The 25,089-nt window shown below is 37.4% G+C and overlaps 1 protein-coding gene and 1 pseudogene across 1 annotated transcript; both read left to right on the top strand.

Annotated features, from left to right (window-relative positions):
• The first annotated feature begins 7,415 nt into the window (after positions 1–7,415).
• LOC113044280 (5-hydroxytryptamine receptor 1F-like) lies at positions 7,416–21,666 on the top strand. Its single transcript, XM_026204108.1, has 2 exons — positions 7,416–7,694; positions 20,347–21,666. The coding sequence occupies exon 2, from the start codon at positions 20,360–20,362 to the stop codon at positions 21,476–21,478; it is 1,119 nt and encodes a 372-aa protein (XP_026059893.1). The 5' UTR covers positions 7,416–7,694; positions 20,347–20,359; the 3' UTR covers positions 21,479–21,666.
• LOC113043960 (5-hydroxytryptamine receptor 1F-like) lies at positions 21,572–23,300 on the top strand (annotated as a pseudogene).
• The last annotated feature ends 1,789 nt before the right edge of the window (positions 23,301–25,089 follow it).

The raw sequence follows: 25,089 nt of genomic DNA, 5'->3' as shown, positions 1-25,089 counted from the left end.
TAATCAGATTTAGCAGTTTTTAAGTCTTTTCTGTAGAAGTATTTTCCCACCAAGCAATAAGAAATAGTTTTGTTTTCCTCCAGCTGCGTTCCATTTTCTGGGCTGCTCTTTGTAGGGCACTAGTGTGCTCATTATACCACAGTGTTGGACTCTTTGGACCCTTAATCTTCCTTAATTGTAAAGGAGCAACTGTATCTAAAGTGCTAGAAAATAGAGTCCATATTTTCTGTTACATCTTCAAGGTGTTCTGAGCTATTGGATATGCTGAGGAATTTAGATAAATCAGGAAGATTACTTACAAAGCAGTCTTTTGTGGTAGAAGTGATGGTTCTACCATACTTGTAACAAGAAGTAGAATATACAGTTTTAGCTATATGGAATATAGCCACGAAACTAGATAATGATCTCTCTGCTGCAGAATTTCAATGCCATTAACATTAACTCCATGTGACAGTATTAAATCTAGTTTATGATTTCAACAGTTAGTAGATCCTGACAGGTTTTGACTAATCCCAATGGAGTTTAGAATGTATATAAATGCTGATCCCAAATTAATCTTTTTCACTATCAACATGGATATTAAAATCACCAACAATTAAGATTTTATCTGCACCCAACACTAAGTAGAAAATTAGTAAATTCTTTAATAAAGTCTGCATGATGGCCTGTATACAATAGCTAGTACAAACATCACAGGGGATTTATCATTAACATTTGTTTCTCTGGATAACGTTATATAAGGCACCATTACTTCAAACAAATTATACTTTAAACGATCTCTCAGAAATACTGTATATATTGAATATATATAAACTGTAGTAACTCCCCCTTTACCTTTTAGATGCAGCTCATGTTTATAAAAGTAATCTTGGGGGGTACACTCATTTAAAGTAATGTAATCATCAAAGCTATTTTTAATGCATAGTGTGGTCACACTAAATGTTGATTTAGTTAAGTTAATAGAAGTACATTAATACAATCTATTTATGGCATTATTTTTGACAGCATCCTCACTTTAACACAAGTGCCTAAAACTTTGCACAGCTTTGCAGGTTTCTCGAAGTGTCTTGGAGACATTGCCACAGTTCTTCTGCATTGATTCGGTCTCAGTTTGTTCTGTTTCTTCATGTCATTCCAGACAGACTGATGATGGTGAGATCAGATCTCTGTGTGGAGCACTGGCTGCTGTCAGACTCCTTGTGCAAACAAAAATCTTACTGGATTATTATAATGAATGGCAAACATAATGTTTGGAAATGTAAACTGATATTTCCTTACTGCAGCAAAACATAGAAATAACTGATTTAAAACCATTTTATGTTGGTGAAATTACTAGTGGCCTAAGACTTTTGCACAGTACAGTACTATATATATATCATTTAAATTGTCTCATATTGAACATTTAGTTTCCAGCAGATGAAAACTTCCAAAAGCCAGGAAATTATGAATCATGGAGGTCACATGGTTTAGATATCTTAAGTGTTAAAGAGGTGGTGAGGCCATGTTATCACAAGCATTTCAAAGAGAGCGGTGAGGGGGTGCGCCCATGTGATGCCACTAAGTGAAGGAGAAAAAAGCCTAGATGGGAAAGAAGTAATTAATGGTGTACAAAACACTCCTAAAAAATTCACTTACTGCACACATCTCTACTTATTCATGGGAAGGGATAATGGTTCAATTACATCGCTGCAGAACATCAGCAACTGTGCTTTTGTTCCTTTTAAATGAATTATTTAAAGTAGTTTATTAATTAAAGTAAATTTACGCTGTTCTGCATGCAACTTCTAGGAATTTCTAATTAGCTTTTTTTTTTTCCCCCAGTTTTTCCGAGACAACATGTGCTAATTAAAAAAAAAAATGTGTATGCTAATAGTCAATTTCCCTTTCGAAACAAGAAAACAAATCAATAACTGGCATGCTACTCCTGATGACTAAGCAATAACCTTTCATACCCTAAAACAATGAACAACACTTAAACGTTCAAGTATGAGCAAGATATACTGCTAATACCTTTTTGGCAATCCAAAATCCTTGTATGATCTCATAAAATCCCTCAGCACACACCTCAGACAATGTTTTGTGTCTGGGCTATATTTTATATAACACCCATTTGTCAAACTCGCCCCGTTACTTCAGACAGTTCAATTTTTTGGGGATAACCCAACAAATTAGCTATATATTTAAAGGAATAGTTAAAAAATGCTGAAAATGTCCTCACCCTTAAGGACACTCAAAATGTGGATACTGTATTTCTTCATGGGAACAGATTTGGATAAATTACATGTCTTGCTCACCAATGGATCCTCTGCAGTGAAGCAATAAGCAACAATAAAGGACTTAACAATTCAATAAAAAGCTTCCATTTGCATTAACACCGCCTGCAAAAATGACTAAAAGGCCCGTATGTCATTATCTTTCATAAGGCATGAACTGTTCCATTTAATTTTCATGGATTATGGCTTCCTTACAATGGTATCCAATCATGAACTCCACAAGCACTTGCATTGTGTCAGGGGTTGTAGGTGTAATGTCAAGTATGGGTATTTCTGTATGTTGTTGTTATGGTTGTAATAATATACAGCTGTGATCAAAGCAGCAGTATATTTTCAGTCCAGTGCGGGGGCATCTATGTTCTTCTGTCTGCACTTGGTAAATAGGGGTAGCAGATGCTGGGTACTCCTTGCATTTAAATTGATTTAACACACCCATGGTCAATGTTCCGTCTAATTTGTGTTCTTGCAGAGCAAAACCTGGGCAGATCCTTTAGACACCTGAGCAGAAACACCCCATGTACCAGCCATTATATAATGCAGGACAGAAATATCTTCCATTTAGTAGGCCCCTTCCACTCTGTTTTAAAATAGTTCAACCAATTTATTAGTAAACTGCTATAGATAGTTTATTAATACACATTTTAGTGATTTTGAGAATGTAGAAATTTTCTAGAGAATCTATGTAAGCAAATTTATCAACTAAAGTCTTTGAAACAAAAAACATGTAGAATTTTAAGAATTGAAATGCCATTACATCGACAGTGCTTGCATTTTAATGCTTTATTCAAATTCCACTCAATACGTTTAATAAGATTTCAATCTGGAGACTAAACAGGCCACTCAGTAACATTCAATGACGATCCCTGAACCTATGTACACTCTGGCATGATTGTCTTGCTGGAAAGTCCAATGATCATCAAACCTCAGACTCTGCACCAAAGGCATCACAATATTTGACAAAATGGCCTGATACTTCAAAAATCCATAAAAGAGTCAAGATTTCCACTTCCTGTAATAGCAAGCACCCCCATAACAAGACTGGTCCCACTCCATTTTATTTTGAAGACTTTTTTTTTTTCTTTTCTTTTTCTTTTTGCACCAGACACAGACTCATCCATAGACCCAAAAAATTATCAAGAAAAAAAAAAAAAAGAAAGATTAATAGTGTATATAAAATATTATGCTCATTCAGTCATTGGTAAGCTCAATAAATCTTATTGTTTTTTCTCCACACATTTTTAAGCCTATTTTTCTCACAGGTTTTTCTTTTTGTTTTTTTGTTTTTTACACAGGAGCAACATCAAAGCGCAGCATTGGTGTGTTTTTTAAGAGACAGAGAAAGTTAGTTCAGAGAAGAGATGGAGGTGTGGTGTCTGGATCTCTGTCTGGGTTGTGTGAACTTGGCAAAAAAGAAAAAAAAAAGTATCTACAAAGCTATATCTGTTCACATTTGGTTTACCTGAAATCAAATGGTGTCACCCAAAAGGCAGGAATCTTGGCACAAAAACGGTTCCATTGGGACTTTCCTTCCCAGGTTTATTTTCAGTTCCACGTGGCATAGCATAAAAAGTGATGCACTGCTATGCTATCCAACCATGCTGCCTTATGGTTAGGTTATTGCTTGGTTATTTGTTATTTCATCTCGGTACCGACATTATGATCAATGCTGTATGTAGTGCCCTTTCTGGGTGTGTGACGTAAATATCACAGGTTTGGTTCAAGATAGAAGTGACCTGTGAAATAAGCCTCTTGAATAAGGCACCTAAACCCAGATTGCACCAAGTTTGTAGAACTCATTTGTACCAATTTGTGTTTCAGTCTGCTTAACCTTGTCTCAGCCTCAGACGGGCTGCCCACGGGCCGCTCACAGACCATCTGATGAATATTACACACAAAGCTGCCGACAAGGGGCCGAGCCGGGCTTAAGGGAGCCTGTGATGACGGTTTTGTAACGGGCCCAAGAACTGCCGTCCTGATTACATAAAAACATGGCAAGTAAAATCCCAAGCTAAAATCTGTTTGGCTGGCTTCTATGAAATTTTAATGAGTCAGTATATTGCAGTTTAAAAAATAACTTTTTGTTTTTACAGTGTATTTATTTTTCCTTTGATGGCAACAGGGTCCTTTTATGAATAGAGAGTTCAAAAGAATAGCATTTATTGGAAATAAAAGTATTTTATAAATATCTTTATGGTCACTCATGATAAACTGAATAAAGTCCTGCTTACAAGGCACAGGACTGGGAAACAGCTACTTACTGAATTTGACAAACATATGGCATTGCGATTTTCCCTTTCTATAACCATTCCTAGATAGTATTATGCTATATGAAATACTTGAATCAGCTGCCCCTGATATTCTAGAATGGTATCTTCAATTTTGGTTTTAACTGTTAAACATCTTGCAAAATAAAGTGGTTGGTTCCTCAGGTTGCACATTTCTGTTTAAATGAGTAGCAATAAATCAGATTTCATGGCTAAACTTAAAGGAAGACCTTACTTATTCATGTCATTCTGAGCTTGAATGGCTTTATTTTAAAGATATTCTAAAGAAGCTGTTCTTGACTGTACACTATATGAAATTTAATATTTGGTCACATGTGAGAACGGTTTGACTTTGACTTATAGTTGGCATTTATGCCAACATATTTGATGTAGTCTGTACGGTATATCTGTGGACAAATCAGTGTTTTGATTTGATTTAAGATTATATTTGGACCTTTTCATCTTGTCATTTCAGAACAAGTACAAGTTCATCAATTCAAGCCTGAACAAAACCCACTGACTTCATTCATGAAATATTCTTGTGTTCTACAGAAAGAAAGAAACTATTGGTTTGGACTGACAGGGTGAGTAAATCATGACTATTACAAAGGGATAAAACCATATAGCAAACAGTATTTATATACTGTAAAAGACACCAAAGAGATTCACAGGAGAATCAAAAGTGTCTTTCTATGGATTGCATTTTCTTGTTTCCAACTCAGTGTCACTTGATTTTAGCACTTTGTGTGCCGCCTCATGACTAATACTCGTCTTTGTGTGAAGATCAGTCCTTAAGTGAAATCTTCCAACTCTACAAACATGTGAAGAGGTTGAAGCTAGAAAACATAGCATGAACTGGAGCTGGTTCCCTTTAAGAAAAAGATACAAGGTAAATCTCACCTATTTTGACCTTCAGGTAATGTATCCATTTCACTTTAGAAAATATGGTGCTGTAGGCCAATGTGGTACTACAATAGAGAAATAAGAAGGATCAGAAACACATTTAGGAAGATATACAGTGTTGTGTGGTCAAAAGGCCACAAATCCCACTGTGGGGTGGTAACAGTTGACATTAAGTCCAGTAATCACTTAAAAGCTTATAGGCAAGGTTTTACGTTTAGCAAGGTAAAAAAAGCATTTACTTGAACCTTAGCACATAGACAGGATCCATTTTCCATTTTTATACAGTATAAGTGGGTAATTTCTAGTGCTGTCAAATGATTAATTTAGATTAATTGCTTCCAAAATACATGTTTATGAGTGTGTATGAGTGTGTATATATATATATATATATATATATATGTGTTTAGTGTTTAGTGTACTGTTTATATAAATACGCACACATACAGTATATATTTTGAAAATATTTGCATATATATATATATAATAGATAAATAAATTTAATATATAAACATTGCATATTTTTCTAAAATATCTATACATGCATGTGTTTGTATTTATATATATATATATATATATATATATATATATATATATAGGCTACATAATAAATATACACAGTACACACTCATATATTATGTAAACAAAACTTCTATTTTTGATGCACATGTGTTTGATTTACACATTGAAATGTACAGCTGCCTTTATATTTTGGGAAAGGTATCATGCAGTCAGCTCTAGGGAAAGTTTGAAAACTTTCTCTTTGTGGAAAGAAGCTTTAAATGAAATGAGGGTGAGTAAATGAGTAATGAGACAATCTTCAATTCTGGGTGCATAATTCCTTCAAGAACATTCCCAGGCTTAAACTTTCGAAAAGGCTTACTTTCTAGCAAACAGAAATAATGTTTCCATGTGGGAATCTGTGCATTTATCCTGGAGGCAAAGCTGTTCTGAATTTCTACAAAATGTCCTGACGTAAACAGTTAATCCTCCACAGGTTAAATGAAATGACTTGACATCTGCTGTAAACAAAGCCTACAGAAACCACTGTTCCACTAGAGGAATTTTAGCTTTGGCTTTTATACAGGCTTCAGATGAATGGGGTTGTTATTTCCGAGATAAGCTATAATGACGAATCTCTGCTCCAGGGAAAGACTGACAGAATGAGCGGAAAGTGACAAGCCGTGTGAGAGAGCATCATCACAAAGGTTTCCCATCTCTCCTGCCTCATAATAGCCCACCTGTTCGTGCTGGTTTATATCCCTCACTCACTCATTTTTGTGTCTCGCTCAATTTTCTCCCCTGTCTTTCAAGAATGCCCTGGCCTTGTTACAGAGACTCATCGTGTCCAGATCCCAATCTCTGTCCCTGCCTTATTAGAAATCCAATTCCCTGCATCTCTGACCTCCCATTCTCTACATTTCCTCTTTCAACATTTGCAGCGAAACTTTTGATGTGAGCAAAACATCCTGACCAATCATGGTTTCGTTTGCCTCTAAGACGCAATCTTCCCTCCATCTTCGCTCTGGGTAAATATGCACATATATTAGAATGCATTACTTTCATGTAGAGTTTATTTGTATAATATGCACCACTGGCTGTCATGAGGCACGAACCCTATCATTTATTGAGTGTGCTGATATTTGGCGGGATCTGTTCTGCTTGTTGAGGTATGGCTATCTGAGCTTCACTGGTTACATAACAGCTAGACTGCAGGTTTCCTGGCTGAAAATGAATCATAGACTATTGAACCGCCCTGGAGGACCTTGGATAGCATCCTCCAATCCTCCATAGACCCAATGATCACCACAGTAGCTACATATATCTTATCTTACCATACTATGTCCAAATACACTGTACATTTGCTTAGGACACTGTTAAAAAAGCGAATTCCCTTTGCTGACGGAGCTTAAAAAGAAAAGAAAAATAAATACATAGTAGGCTAATAGAAAAAGAACATGAAAAGATAAAGTAGTTGAAAACGATAATTAAAATATCACGTGTTCTCGTAATCGCTGAGCAGTTCTTCACTCGATGATGAAGCAGTGCCTCCTTCTCATTAAGCATCTTGTCAGGCGCTCCGCGGCGCGCGGCTCCCACGCACTAGATGAATCTCTCGCGCTCTCATCAGAAGCATTGAACTACCGCAGTCGCGCGCCGCGCAGCTCCGAAAACCGACGTTCCGTCATTTCCATCAGTGGAGGGAATACTTTATCAGAGAGACCGTGCTGAAGCGAAGACTTCCGAGTCATTAAACGTAAGTAGCTACTTAAGTCAAATTACTAAATGAGGTTTTGACCACCTGTTTGCTGAGGTGTATTTGCGTCTCGTGAAGTGTACAGACTAACGCAAATATACTGTTTTGTGAATGAATGTGTATGTGAAACCTACACAGCAAATGTATAGCACTTTTATAATTAGATTTTTTAAATATTTATTTATAATTATTATTTGTATTTATTTATAGTTATTATTTAGGCTATATTAAGTAGAGACAGACGTTACCCACTTGAATAACCCATTTTTAGTTTAAACGTAGGCTACTTATTCTCCAAGCAGTAGATGAATCCATGAGAATTTCTTGCTCCAGGATCCTAAATTCCCAAATGGTTTAAGTCCAAGAGAACCCGGAATATGATGTTAAGGAATTATTTATCATCTTCTAGCTATTTCTGACTCCGTGTACATTTTAATCCTGATTCAATTATTGATATCAGTAATTCAATTGTTTGCTATTGTTCTGCCTTCATTTGTATCCATTAAAATACACTCTCAGGGGGAAATAAGAAATATATATATATATATATATATATATATATATATATATATATATATAATATATATATATATAAAAACAAAGGCTATCGCTGGGATGTTATGTTTTAGGTACTATAAAGTAAAGGTAAGGTAATATGGACCCCAGTGACAGGTAAGAGTGTTATTATTTATTATGAATAAGTGCAGACAGATGTTACTAACTTGAATCTTCCTAACGTGAAAAATGGGCTTAAAATGCAGTTACATGCTTACAGAATAAATGAATTGCCTTTTCTCCAACATGGGGTTTAATAATAAATTACCAGTAAATGAAATATATTTATGAAATATTCTCTCTATTCAGTATATACATCACACACACTACCAGTCAAAAGATTGGGATCCGAATGATTTTTATGTTTTAACAGGAGTTTCATATGCTCATCAAAGCTACAATTATTTGATAAAACATACAGGAAAAATGTTATATTGTGAAATACTATTATGATGTAAAATAACTTTTTCTATTTTAATATACATTAAAATCAAATTTATTCCTATGATGCAAAGTAGAATTTTCAGCATCGTCACTCCAGTCTTCCTGTCACACGATCCTTCAGAAATTAGTCTAATATGCTGATTTATTAACGGTGCTGGAAACTGTTGTGCTGCTTATTTTTATTTTTTGGAACCTGTGATTCTTTTTTCATGCTTCTTTGATTAATAAATGATTAAAAGAAGAGCATTTATCTTTTCTAACAATATACACTATACTGTTCAAAATTTTGGAGTCAGTAAATTTGTATTCTTTCTTTTTTTTGATATATATATATATATATATATATATATATATATATATATATATATATATATATATATATATATATATATATATATATGTTGCCAACATTGATAATAATAAAAATAAATCAGAATATTAGAAAGATTTCTTAAGGATCATGTGACACTTTATGCTGGCGTAATGGCTGATGGAAATTCCACTTTGCATCACAGAAATAAATGAAATTTTAAAGGAAATTAAAATAGTAACCATTATTTTATATGGTAATTGTCAGGATTCTGGACTGTCTGTGTGTTTTTGCTCTGTTTTCCCATGTTTGATTGTTCATTGGTTCATTATTAGTTCATCCTCCTCACCTGTCTGCCCCTCATTATCTGCCCTATTTAAGTTCTAGCCTGTGCCGTTTTCCCTTGTCTGGTATTTAATGTGAATGTTCGTCTTGTGCTACATGTGTTCCTGTCAGCCCTGTGTTCCTGTCCTTCTCCTTCCTTCTCCGCTGTCATCTGGCAGCCCCTCTGCTCACCCTCAGCCCACCATCTATGCATTGTGAGCCCTGCAGAATTGCCATCCTCCAGTATCGCGGTGGCTGAAGTTTCCCTTGACTCCACGTCCAGCCTCCGTGGCCTGGACTCCGCCTTGGCCCGTGGACCCATCGGCTCCACTATGGCTCCTAGCTCCCTCCTCTCCATCGTGGCAGTCCGCTAGCTTCGCTGGGCTACCTCGTTCCTCCTGGTCTGGTGTCGACCATCCTGCGCTGCAGGACTCCACTCCACCTACTATGCCTAGTCCCTTCGTCCCTCCAGCTCCATCAGGCTCCTTCATTCCCTCGGCTCCACCTCAGTCCCCTGTTGGTCCGGCTCCACCTCGGCCTCCTGGATCCACACCTTTACGTCAGTTGCCAGCACCAACGGCTCCACATAGGACCTCCAGATCCTCCCTATCGCCCATCGGCTCTCTGGCTTGGGGTCCTCTGCTACATGCTCAGCCACCGTTGATTGGTCCCCTGAAGTCAGCAGCTATTCCTTCTCCGATGCTCCTCCCTCTGTCGGCTCCACCCGTGGGCAGTCATTATGGCTGTGGCCTGGGTCTAGCTGGACTCCTCCTGCTCCAGGTCCCTCCATGGCTCCTCCTTCCTTCATCACCTCCTTGGTCTCTGTCTGACGGCCCCCTTCTGTGTGTCTGTCCTTCTCTGGAGCCATCTCCCAAATTCTCACCCACCCCTCCCCATGGTGTTTCTACGGTGTTTCTACGGATATGTCTGTATGTTTCTGCTCTGTGACCTACGTTTCCTGTGTTTTATTGTTCATTGTATCCTGGTGTGGTTTATTTATTAGTTCATTCTCCTCACCTTCTGCCCTTCGTTATCATTCCTATTTAAGTTCTAGCCTGTGCCATTCTCCCTTGTCCGGTATTTAATGTGAATGTTCGTCTTATGCTGTTCCTGTCAGGCCTGTGTATCCAGTGTCAGAAGGATTAAAGACTGTGTTTGAGAATTCTCCTCGTTCCAAGCTCCTCATTGTAGTACAACCGTGACGGTAATAACATTTTGCAAGGTGTTCTTTTTTTTTTTTGCTCAAATAAATGCAGCCTTGATGAGCATAAGAGACTTCTCAACAACAACAACAAAAAAAAAAGTCTTACTGATCACAAACTTTTGAACGGCTGTGAGTGTGTGTGTGTGTGTGTGCGTGTGTGTGTGTAAAAAATTATACCACAATTTTTATTCAGCTGAAGGATTAGACTGGTTAAGGTACTTATACAAATGTTATTATTTTAAGGGTCCCCACAAATCAGACATTTTAGCTGCAGGAAAATGGAAATGCCCAATAAAAGTATATTCAGAACACCAGGGGAATGCTTGCATATCAGGCAGGGAAAATACTCCTTCAGAAAACAACAAAGATGTAGTATAGAGACAGACTGTATGATTCATCAACATGTTTTTGAAAATATGAACAACAGATCTGACACTGTTTTGGTGGTCCCCATGAAGTTATTTCTGAACTGCGCTGTGACTCTCTGTGATGCCAACAACAACAAAAAAAGAGAAACCGCTCTGGGGCTGAATGCATGATAAATTGTAATGGTATTTCAGAGCTTCTTTTAAAAAATGCAAAGACCTTTATCTGCAGCACATTAGAATGCAAGTTATGATTACTCATTTGTCTCAGATGTTAGTTTTTAGGTTTTGAAGATGAGTAAAGAGCCTGATGTATACTGTGCATATTAATAGATTGAGCGGCATATCTTTGCCTGGCCTGCCCTTTTGGCCAATAGCCAGATGCCCTACGCTGGCTCATATTTTATTCAGACCCAGTCAGGTACATTTTGTTCCTTATAATTTAGCCATTATTATGTGCACACAAGGCCATTTATAAAAGATATTGATTGCAATTTGCCAGACTGTTCAAAATAAAGAGTTTCAAAAGAAGATGATGATGATGATGATGATCATAGTAATATTTTGTAAGATTTGTCTGACTGTTGGAAATACTTTTAAAAGGGGGAAAAACGTATAAAATACATTCAATAAAAGGGTGTTCATTTATGGTAGTTGTTTTTATATGACTAAGCATGGCACCTCACTGCTGGTGGTGGAGTGATATAGCAGGTATATACAAAAAGTCAAACAGATATTCACAGGGCTGATAAAATGAAGCATGACGGTAGGTTTCATTCTAGCCACGTATCATTGATTTTTGATTTCAGACTAGTAGAACATCAACTCCTCTCGCTTGCTTCCTGAAGATATCAATCACCTACAGACAGTGCACTGGCACAACATGATTGACATTTAGTTCTCATTAATTCTCTGAATGCACACCCAATGGAGATTTGATTACTGAATGAAGAATGGGGTTTTGATAGTGTGACTGTGTGCAAGTAGTGAAGTATGAAATATCCCGTGAGTCAAGTAAACAGTGAAATTAAAACTAAATGAAATTCCTCCTAAGAAGCAAAATAATTGCTTGAATCTCCTATGGGGTGCTTTTTGTGAGCAGTTTGAAAAGGGGGATTTATTTATTTGTATTTATTAATTTACAATGAGGTGATATCTTCTAATATTGCATTAAATATGTGGAGATGTATAAAGAAATATGTAATTGCTCTTCTGTGTCTATTTTATTGTTTGTCTCCATCTTAATTGAATAATGAAATGAAATATATTCTCATCTGTTACAAATAGCGGGTGATTTAAACCCTATCTATCATAAATGACTAATGAATGGCTTTGATATAACTCAGAAAAATCCACTGACCATGAGTTGATGTAACCAAAACGTAACACAAGAAAATCTTATTTAGCACCTCACACACTTGAGTTAATTGGACATCATTGAGAACCGTCAGATGCACAAATGAAGGCAATTACACTTTGTTTCTGAAGGGGAAGGACAAGACTGTGTTTGATGCACATCCAACTCATTTCAGGAGAGTGTGACATTATTGATTGAGGGCATGTGGACAGACAGCCCGTAATGATCTTGTTATCGTGCCCATAAAGATTTTAGTGCCCAGAAGCATTCCATCTGTTGACTTCCATCTGAATCAAGATCGGATGTTACCCGTAGGTGACCCAGGTGGCCCTAAGTGTACAAACATCCACACCATGGCTTCATTTAGCAGGTTTTACAGAGACAGTCCCACTGCACCAGGCTGAGTCTAATCCTACTCTTTGTTCTTTTTGCCCATGACATGAATTTTTATAGAGTAGTAGAGCCTTGAGCAGTATTAAAGTAATAGTTCACCCAAAATGAAAATGTGCTAAAAATGTACTGCCCCTTGGGCCAACCAAGATACAAATGAATTGGTTTCTTCATGGGAACAGGCATTGCATCACTCAACAATGGATCCTCAGTGATGAATGGGTGCCGCCAACGAGAGTCCAAACAGTTGATTAAAAAAAACAAAAACAAAAAAATAAAAAACACATCACAATAATTCACAAGTAATCTACATGACTGCAGTCCATCACTTAACATCCTGTGAAGTGAAAATACATTGAGAAGTGTAAATTCTGGCCAAAACAAATACAAGTTCATGATCCATAATTATGCTTCTTCGCGAAAAAAAGTTAATCACATGTAGATATTAAACATCATATTTGTTTAGAATAGTTTTCAGTTGTGCATATTTCTCTCCTGATTCAGACAAGATGATTTTTTTAATCGGAGAAACCAATATTATGGACAGTGTTGGGGAGAGTAACTAGTTACATGTAATGGAGTTACGTAATTTAATTACAAAATAAATGGAACTGTAATCAGTTACAGTTACTAAGAAAAAATAAGTAATTAAATTACAGTTACGTATAAAAAAAATTTACGATTACAAAGGGGATTACATTTGAATATTTACACACATTCACATACAGCTTATTTCTTTCCCAAATTGCACTAAAACATACGCCCCATAATCTCAGTGAAGCGGAAAACACAGTCTGGTTCGTAGAATCCAGTCATAAAAATAGCATTCAACCTGACGCAGACGGAATATGACACATTTTGGACGAATAAATCAAAAGTAGGTCAGTACACTTGAATCATATAGGATATATAGGATATAGGAGTGTCTGTGAATATTAAGTCACAAAATGACAATCTATGAATCCTGCACGTTCTGCGTGTCTGTGGTGCGGACTGGCCATCGGGAGAACCGGGACAATTCCCAGTGGCCTGGCAGACGATTTGGCCTTCTATTTTAATATTGTTATTGTATAATTGCATGCCGAATGTCCTAAAGTGATAATTTCTGAATCTGCCATTTGATAATTAAGTCTCTAATAAATCATGAATCGGTTAATCATGACTACAGTGCTTTGGCTCGCGCGCTTCCGCCAAGCGGTTGGGATCAGACTGGATGTAGCCTATGGTATGGCACTAACGTGGTTTAACCATGGAATCTGTAGTAAAAATAAATAGAAGTGGTAATTAATTTGCCAAAAAAATCTAAAATGCACTTACAAAACATGGTAAAAGTCAAATAGAAATCTTCAGTATTAAAGTCATGAGAGGATGGATGGATAATGGAAGTGAAGGTGCAGTTCAGGAGAGAACTCTTAATTATGATGCATGTCCCCAGCTTAAAGATTGAAATCTTTTTCATGTCAGGTCCATACACAAAATAGGGTTGTTCATGTTTCATAATGTGTTGTGGGTGTATGAGTGTGAGATTTCCCAGCATATTTTTTTTTTTTTTTTCCAGTCCACCCCTCGTGGAAATTAATGGCGCTGACATGCGGTTTCATTTACTACACATAGGCCTACTGAAGCTCGCCGTGTTTTCGGCCTCTGCCGCCTCAATATATGAGTACATGAACACAAATATAATCTCTAGAACTGCTCTGAGTCACTTCATGAGCATTTTACTTATTTTGAGAAACTATCATCATATACAAAGAGAAAGCAGTGTTTCAGAAAGACACCAATGTTTCAGGAATTTAGTACACAGAATAGGACACATGCTTATTAGATAACCATATTTGAGTTGATGAGTATATGATTTTATTTTTTTAGTAACATTTTTTTCCCCAAACCATTGTTAGACGCATTGTTTCCTGTAGTGATGCAAAGATTTGGTTTCAAAAACAGTATCTATAAACTATTTCTTTTGATTTTAAATCTGCATTGAACTTTAGATCAATCTCAAAGTAAAAGGCAATACTAAAGTCTGATTGTGTGGTGGATGTGTTCAAATGTGATCATCTTAAAAGTGATGAAGGATGGTGAAAGTCTGACAGTATTGAGCACTACTTTAAGGTTAAACCTGTAAGGTGTAAATATTTGAAAATTATTAACAGTTGCAAATAAACATTCATTAGAAATTTAGAAAAGTAATCAAAAAGTACTCAAAAGTAATTAGTTACATTACTTTATTAAAGTAATTAAAAAAGTTACACTACTATTACATTTTAAATAGGGTTAATATTGATGACCTGAGGGTGAGTACATTTCCATTATTCCTTTTAGAAATTTAGAAAAGTAATCAAAAAGTACAAAAAAGTAATTAGTTACATTACTTTATTAAAGTAATTTAAAAAGTTACACTACATTTTAAATAGGGTTAATATCGATGACCTGAGGGTGAGTACATTTCCATTATTCCTTTAAAGGAATATCAATGCAACCAGGCAGACTCCAGCCTTGAAGTGCGATCACCAGTCAATCACCCAGAAGGCTTTTTGGAACAGTCAGTGCTGGACGTTTGTGAAGGACAGATCTTCAGTCATTCTGCATCTGGCAATGTGTTCTGATATCTCTCCGTGACAGTCTGTTGTTGTTTGCTCTCTGAAGCAGAGATTGCAAAAAATCTCATAACCTCTCGAGACGTGTTTCATAAGATTTATGTAGCCTACTCCAAGGCAAAGTTCTTTATTTTGGTTAAAAATGAGCGAGTGCTGAGTGAAATCCCAACTCCCAGTTACATCAGACCTTGGGATGAATAGAAGTTAATGTGTAAAACTTTCTTTTGGGAGAACTGGAAGTCAGTATAGCTATACTTCAAATTGATGCGCTTTCATTTTTTAATGCACACCCCATTTTATTGTGAATAATCCATTGCTATTAAAAAAAAAGGTTTCTGTATTCTGTATTTAATCTAAATGTAATAACTTGCTCTTCTTATAAAATGACTTTCCTTTTCCATTGACGTCAATGTGAATAGCCAAATTACCACGAGAAGCTGTGCTTTTGTTGTTTCTGTGTTTAAACCTTTTTTCCTTTACCTTCAAGCCACATGTTTGAATTTGGGCCTTCTAGGATGAATTTGTGCATTTGGCTGGGATTCCTGAAGTTTTTCATGTGTTATGTGTTGGTAGATATTGCTGTTTATTGCTAAATACTTTTATATGTATCGTATTGTGCTTTGTTGCGCTCATTCAGTGTTGCGCTCTATTAAATGTAAAATACCTGTCTTATTGGCAATGGCAATTGGATAAACTTTGCCCTGCATGTCTGTAATAGTGGGAATAAAGTATTTAATAGGTAATTTATAAGCCTAGAATTGAAATTGAATGTTGTGTCCTTATATTGACAAGACTGGCAGATCAACTGCTACATGTGCAGCTCATATTGTCACTATGCTCAAAATTGTGGCTCACTTTCAAGACATATGAAGACACCTACTGTACAGTAGGTTCAATATGATTAGGGTTATGGGTAAGTGTAGGCTTAGGGACAGAGACAATAAGGTTCAAATCAGGCAGCATCCATTTATGATTTGAATAAATATACACTAACCATGTTGTTATTGCATGTTAATAATTTGCTATAAACACAGTTTGGTACAATAGCATCTTACACTACTTGCACTAAATTTAAATGGCATCCATCTGCTATTTACATTTAGTGCATAGTTTACTGATTGCAAATAATGTGCTTGGCTAAATTCTAGTTATATATTTCCCAGCCCCAACAGACAAGCAGTCGGGTATCTTCCATGAGCATTATTCCGACTCTGAAAAGGGATAAGAGATGGTGGGGTGCCAGTATGAAATCAAAATTGACCCTATTTACTTTTTAATATACAGTGCTGGTGTCATTATGCTTGATTCATTTGCTTCGGAATCTTTTATCAGAATGTAATAACTTGCTCTTGCTCTGAAATAACTTTCCTTTTCGGCTGTTTTCATTAATCCATTTATTTTTCGACCCCTCCCCTCCAACCACCTGGCTTCATTCTGATTTGAATAACAACAATTTCTCATGAGCCAATCCAATCAAAAATAGATCAAATAAAGTCTGGCCCTACATTCACTGAATTTCCTGTCTCATCTGGAAATACGCCACGTGGTTTTCACATTAAATATTATAAACCTTCATTTAGAGCCGAACCGAATAATTCCCACATTTTCACATCTGTGTTTTCTGAATCACCATATTTGTTTACTTGTTTCTGATTTGCTATTTTATACTGGTAACATGTGTCAAGGCTGATGAAGCTACAGCATCAACAAAACAGTGACGAATCTGCTGCACCATATTAGAGCTCAGTGAAATGACAGTCAATTGTGAGACCTTCCAACGCTTGCATATTCACTGAAACTACTCGCAATTACCTTTGGTCTTTTGAGATTCTCTGAGGAAGGGAATTGCCATCTAGCAGGTAACCCAGGCATGGATTTAAAAGTCTTCAAGGCATATCAGATAGGCAAATACTTTTAATAGAGTGTAAATCAAGAAATTATTGGTGTGAGATATATAGTCCCTATTGATGCCTAGAATGGATCCTGTGATTTGTTTTCTTTAGTAGAATATGCCTTTTACTTTGCATATTATTTGGAAATAAATATTTTTTTCTACATACTCAAGAAAAAAAAAAATTAATAGTACACCAAGTAAATAGTCTTTAAATGCATGAAGGCGAAGAAAGTCAGATGAGGATCAAAATCAAAGTGAATCTGTACATTATTAAGCAACTGCTGTACGTATATTCAACTGCTAATCTTATATTCAGTTTAACCTACGCTTTGTTTATTAAAAACCTTCTGAGCTATCTCTGTTGGCAGCATTTTTAAGCATTGTAACTGCATGAAGGTTGTACCACAAGGTATTCAGCATAATTCTACTGCCTCTTAAGATACCTTATTTTGGCCTTGATTCCAAAGGCAGCTTCACCTGCAATCCCATAGTGCATTATGAGGCCAGTAAAAACAAGTGGTCATGATAAGCTGAGGTGCATTTGCCAAAAACATTTTTAGCCGACTATGATCAATAGTAGTTCTGTTGTTAGCTGTGTATATGTTTTTTTCTGAAATGCTGCGAGGTTAAAACTACAGCTCTCGATCTGTGGTGAGGAGCATTCCCATATAGATGTGTAATGTATGACACACGTTGTCCAACATCAAGAGTAATATTGCCAAATATGTTACTTGTGAGACAAAATAGAACTTTCATACATGTACATTATCTAAATTTGTCAGAGTTCTGTCACTTTGATCTTGTTTATTATTGATTGATAAATATAAAGAGGGAAGTAAATAAAATATGAATTGCATATATGTTATATATGCAACTTTATTATATCAAAATATACATGCATGTTTATATGTATTGTTTGGTTATTTGTTTATTATACTGATTATCGGTGCCGATATTAAGTATTTTTATGGTTATCGGTATCAGTTATTATATCAACTAAAAGCATTTAAATAAAGTTTTTGTCACGGCAATTGTTATCCTTCATTTTCATTTTTACACCAGACATACGCAGTATATCAGTTCAAAATATCAGTTATTGGTCTACCATTTATTGGCAGGTTTTAATCCGCATATAAATATACATGACATATGCCCAAAGCTACTACTTTGATGACACAATCACACAAATATATAGTTCAGACCCCAAAAATACAGTGAACCCTGTTGAACTCAGTTTTGGAATCAAGTGTGAAAGCAACATGCTAATACCAGAGTCTGTTAGAATCAATTTCGAATGGAGGATTTTATGCATGCTGTGTGAGGAACGCTACCTGTATGATGTATAAAGTTGGTGCCTATGAAAAGTATTTTAAATAGGTCAGTAAAAAAAAAAAAAAAAAAAAAAAAAAAAAGGAAGGCAGCTCACTACTTTTGGAACAGCCCCACAGTTTATAGACTAAGCAATGTAAAGCTGTTTTTATAGTGCTAATCTTAAAAATATCGGAGTGCTAATAAACAACCTGATTAGCACAGTCTGATCCTGTTCTAACGAACTGTAGGAAGTGAGAAATGTGGCTGGCAGGAGAAAATAGCTAGCTGGGATGACTTGAAGATCACACTGACTAGCATGGCTTAGCATTGAGAAAGACAGGGTTGCCATCTATTCCCAGTTTTTTGAGCAGTCAACATGCTCACTGGTGTGTTTCCACTGCACTGTGAAAAATGAATCACCAAAACTTATGTGGAGCGTATTAGATTGACAGGGTGGCTCCAACGTCTCTCAGTGTTATCAGCATCTTACTGCCAGGCCAGATTACAGCTTCACCGGCAGTGACGCAAATAGTAAACATTTTAAAATGCTTTCATCTGGCTTGGCATGCATAAGCATAAATCCTATTAACCCAAAGAGAAAACTAAAAAGTGATAAGTACCTTTTAAGTAATGTAACCAGAATATTTTTAAACATGCCGTGTAATGCTAAAAACCATCTTGTGCTCATATGATGTGGTAAATTTAGACAAGGGGGCGAGCAAACAAAAATACCACTTTAAGAACTGCATAGCAAACTGTATCAAATACACTGCCGGAGTTTACATTTGAAATTGACTTACCTCAAACATACTAGGGCAAACGCTCAGCAATGGCCACTAAATGGCCTCAATCAGATTATTTAGTTTGTCCACTAACAATGTCCAATGGTGTACATCACAGAAAAAACTCTTTTCTCAACTTAAAATTCTATATTGTGTTTAATAGGAAAGTTCACACAAAAATGAAAAATATGAATTTATACTCACCCTCATGTCATTCCAATCTTGTGAAACCTTTGTTCATCTTCAGAGCACATGGACTATTTTAAGAATGTCCTTACTATGTTTCTGGGTCTTGAATATGGTCGTTCCCTTGCTGTCTATGCATTGTCAGAAACCTTTCAGATTTCATCAAAATATCTTAACTTGTGTTCTGAAGATGAATGAAAGACTTACAGGTTTGGAACAACACGAGGGTGAGTAATTAATGACATAATTTTTCTTTTTGGGTGAATTATCCCTTTTTTTACATTTATGAAATAGAAAGGCCAAGATTGTATTTTATTAAAAATGGATTAAATAATTTTCACACCATGAATGTTGAAATTATTTGTTTATTCTTGGTGCTAATGTGATTTTAGTTTTAAATGTGGTAATATTTCACATTTCTATTAGATTAAGATTTCATAGTTTAAGATTAAACGTCTGCAACAAAGTATAAACAATAAATCAGATGCATTTAAACCATTTGAAAATAAATGATAAAGACTAGCACCCCATATTATATGGCATATAGTTACTGTTAAAAAGGGGGGAAAGTTAAACAAATATATTGTAGATAATATAAAAAATTATTGAATTAATAAATATTAAAAGCATGTTTACATGTCAGTTTTACTATGATCTTCTTCTAAATACAATCGGTTTTGAAATCTGTCTGCTAGACTCATTTCTAAAAATAAACCATTTGGGAAATATATACAAGAAATACCCAGCAAAATAATGAAGTTATAGAAAACAAATTCTCTAGAGTTGTGTCATGGTTTGACTGATTTAAGACTTGTGTTGGTATTAACCTTTTTAATTTCACACTGTGTAAATTACAAAGTCAATGTGTATTCTTTTTCCAATGGAAATGAGTTTTGCTCTTGCTCATACTTTTTCTTCATCCATCCCTTACAGGCCACAACCCACCATGGACCCCATTAACTGCTCATCAGTGGATCTCTCTGATGTTCTGGCCAGCAAGATGAGTCCCAGTAAGATCCTCCTCTCCCTGACCCTCTCCTTCCTGGCTGTGGCAACCACCGCCATCAACTCCCTGGTCATCACTGCCATTCTCATCACCCGCAAACTCCACCAACCAGCCAACTACCTCATCTGTTCGCTGGCTGTGACGGACCTTCTAGTAGCTGTTCTGGTGATGCCCGTCAGCATTGTGTACATAGCAGAAGAGACGTGGGTTCTCGGTCCAATCGTGTGTCACCTTTGGTTGGGTGTCGACGTTACATGCTGCACTTGCTCAATTTTACATCTAGCCGCCATTGCGCTTGATCGATACCGTGCCATTACAGATGCCGTGGCCTATTCCCAGAAACGCACATATAAAAGAGCAATCATAACCATTTTGGCCCTTTGGACACTGTCTGTGCTGGTGTCTCTACCACCTTTAGTGTGGAGGAAATTCCCTGTGGAACACAAAGATGGGGAAAAGGAAGTCATGGACTGCTTGATTGAGCACGACCATGTGGCTTTCACTGTCTACTCCACTTTTGGAGCATTCTATATTCCACTGGCCCTCATTTTGGTTCTTTACTACAAGATCTACAAGGCGGCGGAGATGCTGCGTAACCGTCGAGGGAGCAGCCGTTTAGTCAAACAGACAGTGAACAGCGTCATGATTTCTGGAATGAGCTCCGATAAAGACATCGCCCTCAGTCCTGACTCATTCTGTCCAGTCGAGAAGTCATTTTCCGATCCGTCGACAGATGGGGAAAGGGTGCGTTTTACTTCTTCTTCTTCAGGTAATCTCATCAAGGTCCGCAGGAACCCTGGGGCCAGGGAGAGACGGGCGGCTTTGACACTAGGACTAATCTTGGGAGCCTTTGTGGTTTGTTGGTTGCCGTTCTTCCTGAAGGAGGTGATTGTGAATATTTGCCCGAACTGCAGCACTTCCGCTGTACTCGCAGATTTCCTCACCTGGCTCGGGTACCTCAATTCCCTCATAAATCCTTTAATATACACCATCTTTAATGAGGACTTTAAGAAAGCATTTAAAAGACTCCTGCCCCTCTGCTGCAGCAATATCCTGTGAAACTGACTGGGAGGGAAAGAGAAATATGTGGTTTTAAGGGACATAACTTGCAAATAACAATGACAATCCTGTCATACTCTAAATCACTAGACTTCTGCAAGAAAGATCCTCCTCTCCCTGACGCTCTCCTTCCTGGCTGTGGCAACCACCGCAATCAACTCCCTGGTCATCACTGCCATCCTGATCACCCGCAAACTCCACCAACCAGCCAACTACCTCATCTGTTCGCTGGCTGTGACAGACCTTCTAGTAGCTGTTCTGGTGATGCCCGTCAGTATTGTGTACATAGCAGAAGAGACGTGGGTTCTCAGTCCGATTGTGTGTCACCTTTGGTTGGGTGTCGACGTTGCTCAATTTTACACCTAGCCGCCATTGCGCTTGATCGATACAGCACCATTACAGATGCCGTGGTCTATTCCCAGAAACGCACATATAAAAGAGCAATCTTAACCATTTTTGCCCTTTGGACACTTTATGTGCTGGTGTCTCTACCACCTTTAGTGTGGAGGAAATTTCCTGTGGAACACAAAGATGGGGAAAGGGAAATCATGGACTGCTTGATTGAGCTCGACCATGTGGCTTTTACTGTCTACTCCACTTTGGGAGCATTCTATATTCCACTGACCCTCATTTTAGTTCTTTACTACAAGATCTACAAGGCGGCGGAGACGCTGCATAGCCATTGAGGGAGCAGCCGTTTAGTCAAACAGACAGTGAACAGCGTCATGATTTCTGGAATGAGCTCCAATAAAGACATCGCCCTCAGTCCTGACTCATTCTGTCCAGTCTAGAAGTCATTTTCCGATCCGTCGACAGATGGGGAAAGGGTGCATTTTACTTCTTCTTCTTCAGGTAATCTCATCAAGGTCCGCTGGAACCCTGGGGCCAGGGAGAGATGGGCGGCTTTGACATTAGGACTAATCTTGGGAGCCTTTGTGATTTGTCGGCTACCGTTCCTCCTGAAGGAGGTGATTGTGAATATTTGCCCAAACTGCAGCACTTCCGCTGTACTCGCAGATTTCCTCACCTGGCTCGGGTACCTCAATTCCCTCATCAAGCTGTTAATATATGCCATCTTTAACGAGGACTTTAAGAAAGCATTTAAAAGACTCCTGCCCCTCTGCTGCAGCAATATCCTGTGAAACTGACTGGGAGGGAAAGAAAAATATATGGTTTTAAGGGACATAACTTGCAAATAACAATGACAATACTGTAATACTCTAAATCACTGGACTTCTTTCAAGAATGACATCTTTCAGAGACATTATATTGTTTTATCAGTGGTTCTCAACCCGTGGGCCACACGCAGCCCATCACAAATTCGAAAGTGACCCACCATGCTGAACATTTACGAAAGTTATGAAAAGTATGAAAATAACTTTCAGTTTTACAATTCATTTTAGTTTTTACATTAATATAAGAATGTCCTAAACCAATATAAGCTATAATGTTTTTCATATATTATTTTCAGACATGAGCAGACCTGTATGCACTTAATTAACGTAATGCATTTAACAAACACTTTGGCAGAATTCAGTTCATATAGTCATCAGCAGCCATTAGTATCAGTACAATTGAGCATCAGAATGGACACATTTGTTATTAAGGGAGAAAAACGAAATGACAGCAAAGAAACGCATACAACAAGAGTAGTCACAGCAGTGAAAGAAGGAGAGTGATGGACTTTCGGCACCAACTTTCAGTTTGCTCTGCCGCCACTCACTTGAAGATTTTCAGCTTGTCTTTTTCCTCCCCTTCTCCCAAAACAGCTTTGTGACGAGTGGGGCGGGGCCGATAGTCGTGGGAACAGGAGCGAGGCCGGTGGAGTGATTGGGAAATGAGCGACACCTGCTCGACCCACCGGTCTCGAGTCCCACGGAGGGGATGGAGGGATATAAAATCAGAGCGACGACAGTGACGGATGAGAGAGGACAAGGCCTGGACTTTATTTTGTGTTTGCTTTTTATTTGTGCGTAACAGTCGTCTGCGAGGGGCTGTTGCGCTGTTTTGTGTTTATTTTTGTAGTTAAAGTTTCATTTTGATTGTCCGCCGGTTCCCGCCTCCTTCTTCCCGATGATTACAAAGGTTATATTGTTACAGTGGTGCCGAAACCCGGGAGAAGGAGGGAGGCGCTACTGAAGATCCCTCGTCGCTGTGGGGAATCCGCGGTGCCATCGAGCAGGCGAGGGAGTGTGCCGCCATGGACTCTCGAGGCGGTGGGCTGGAGTGAGTTGCCGGGTGCCGCTCATTTCCCAATCACTCCTCCGGCCTTGCTCCTGTTCCCACTACTCTTGGCCCCGCCCCACTCGTCACAAGCTTATAGACCCTACTACTTTTTTCTAGCTATATTAAAATAGTTGTTTTTCATGTAATGGCAAAGTGATTATCTTTCGTTTCGTTTTTTATTAGGTTCATTTAGAAAAATGGTTTAGAGATTTTTGGTCATAAAATATACGTTTTAGTTTTTTTAAGTAACGACCAATCGGCCAGCAGCAAAAAGTGAGCTGATCATTGCCTATGTTTGATCAATATAGCCTTCTCAAATTATCACGACTTATCCAAAATAAAATCTATAGATAGAAAACAGTTCTAGAATATAACAATGTTTTACATTAAACCTAGATAAATGTGCGCTATATCTAATATTTTGTGTGGAGAGTGCGCTTTGCGCGACAGACGCGCCAGCGTGATCACTTGTGTTTTTTTAAGTATACCATAATTTTTGCTCATAAAGGTGAGAGTAATACATAATTCGTAACTGTATAGGGTTTACTTTTATCTGTGTGCACTCACAATATAAACAAAACATTGTGCTTCTTTAAAATAAAGAAAACAAACACAATGTGCTTTCTGCAGTCTCGTCTTGAACAGGAGCACTTACAGAAATGAACCGAAGCTCAATGAATAGGCTACTTGCCTCACATACATAATAAATATATCTACAGAAAGCTTTTAATTAATCCTAAACAAAATAAAACAAATCAAAAACTCTTATTATAATCATAATCCATAAAGATGTACTTATCTCTAAAGGCACGTCTAATGAGGCAACTTCATCCTTGTGACACAGACTCAGAAAACACTAGTTTCTTAGCAAATAATTCAAATATCTCCTTACTATATCCCCCTCACACATTCATGGAAATTACTTTTGCAGGAGCACTGCGGCAAGCTTTAGCTTATTGTGTGCATTTGAATGCAGAACTGTTCATCTGTGATGATGGCACATCAATATTTGATATTAATTTGGATCAACATAGGCTACATTTGTGAATGCACATTTTCTGCAATGTCACGCGTCAAGTCATTCAATGAATGTAAATGATTAGATATCATAATATTTAGGCTATAAAAGGCTATTATAAATCTGGTGGATTTGTATCGGTGACATAATATGTAAATGATATGCGTGCGGCCCGTGAGACTTGCACTTGGACCATAGTGCGGCCTAGTGGAAAAAAAGGTGGAGAACCACTGGTTAATATAGTGCTGTGTGACATAAATGCATGGAAAAAAACAACCCATCTGCTCCAACCCATTTCAGTGTTTGCTGGTTAGCATGGTCCAGTTGCCCCTACTGATACATTGTACACCATCTGGTTCCCAAAATA

This window comes from Carassius auratus, chromosome 26 (assembly GCF_003368295.1).
Source record: "Carassius auratus strain Wakin chromosome 26, ASM336829v1, whole genome shotgun sequence".
NCBI lineage: Eukaryota > Metazoa > Chordata > Actinopteri > Cypriniformes > Cyprinidae > Carassius > Carassius auratus.
The sequence above is the reverse complement of the archived record's forward strand: the minus strand, read 5'-3'. Positions and strand labels throughout refer to the sequence as shown.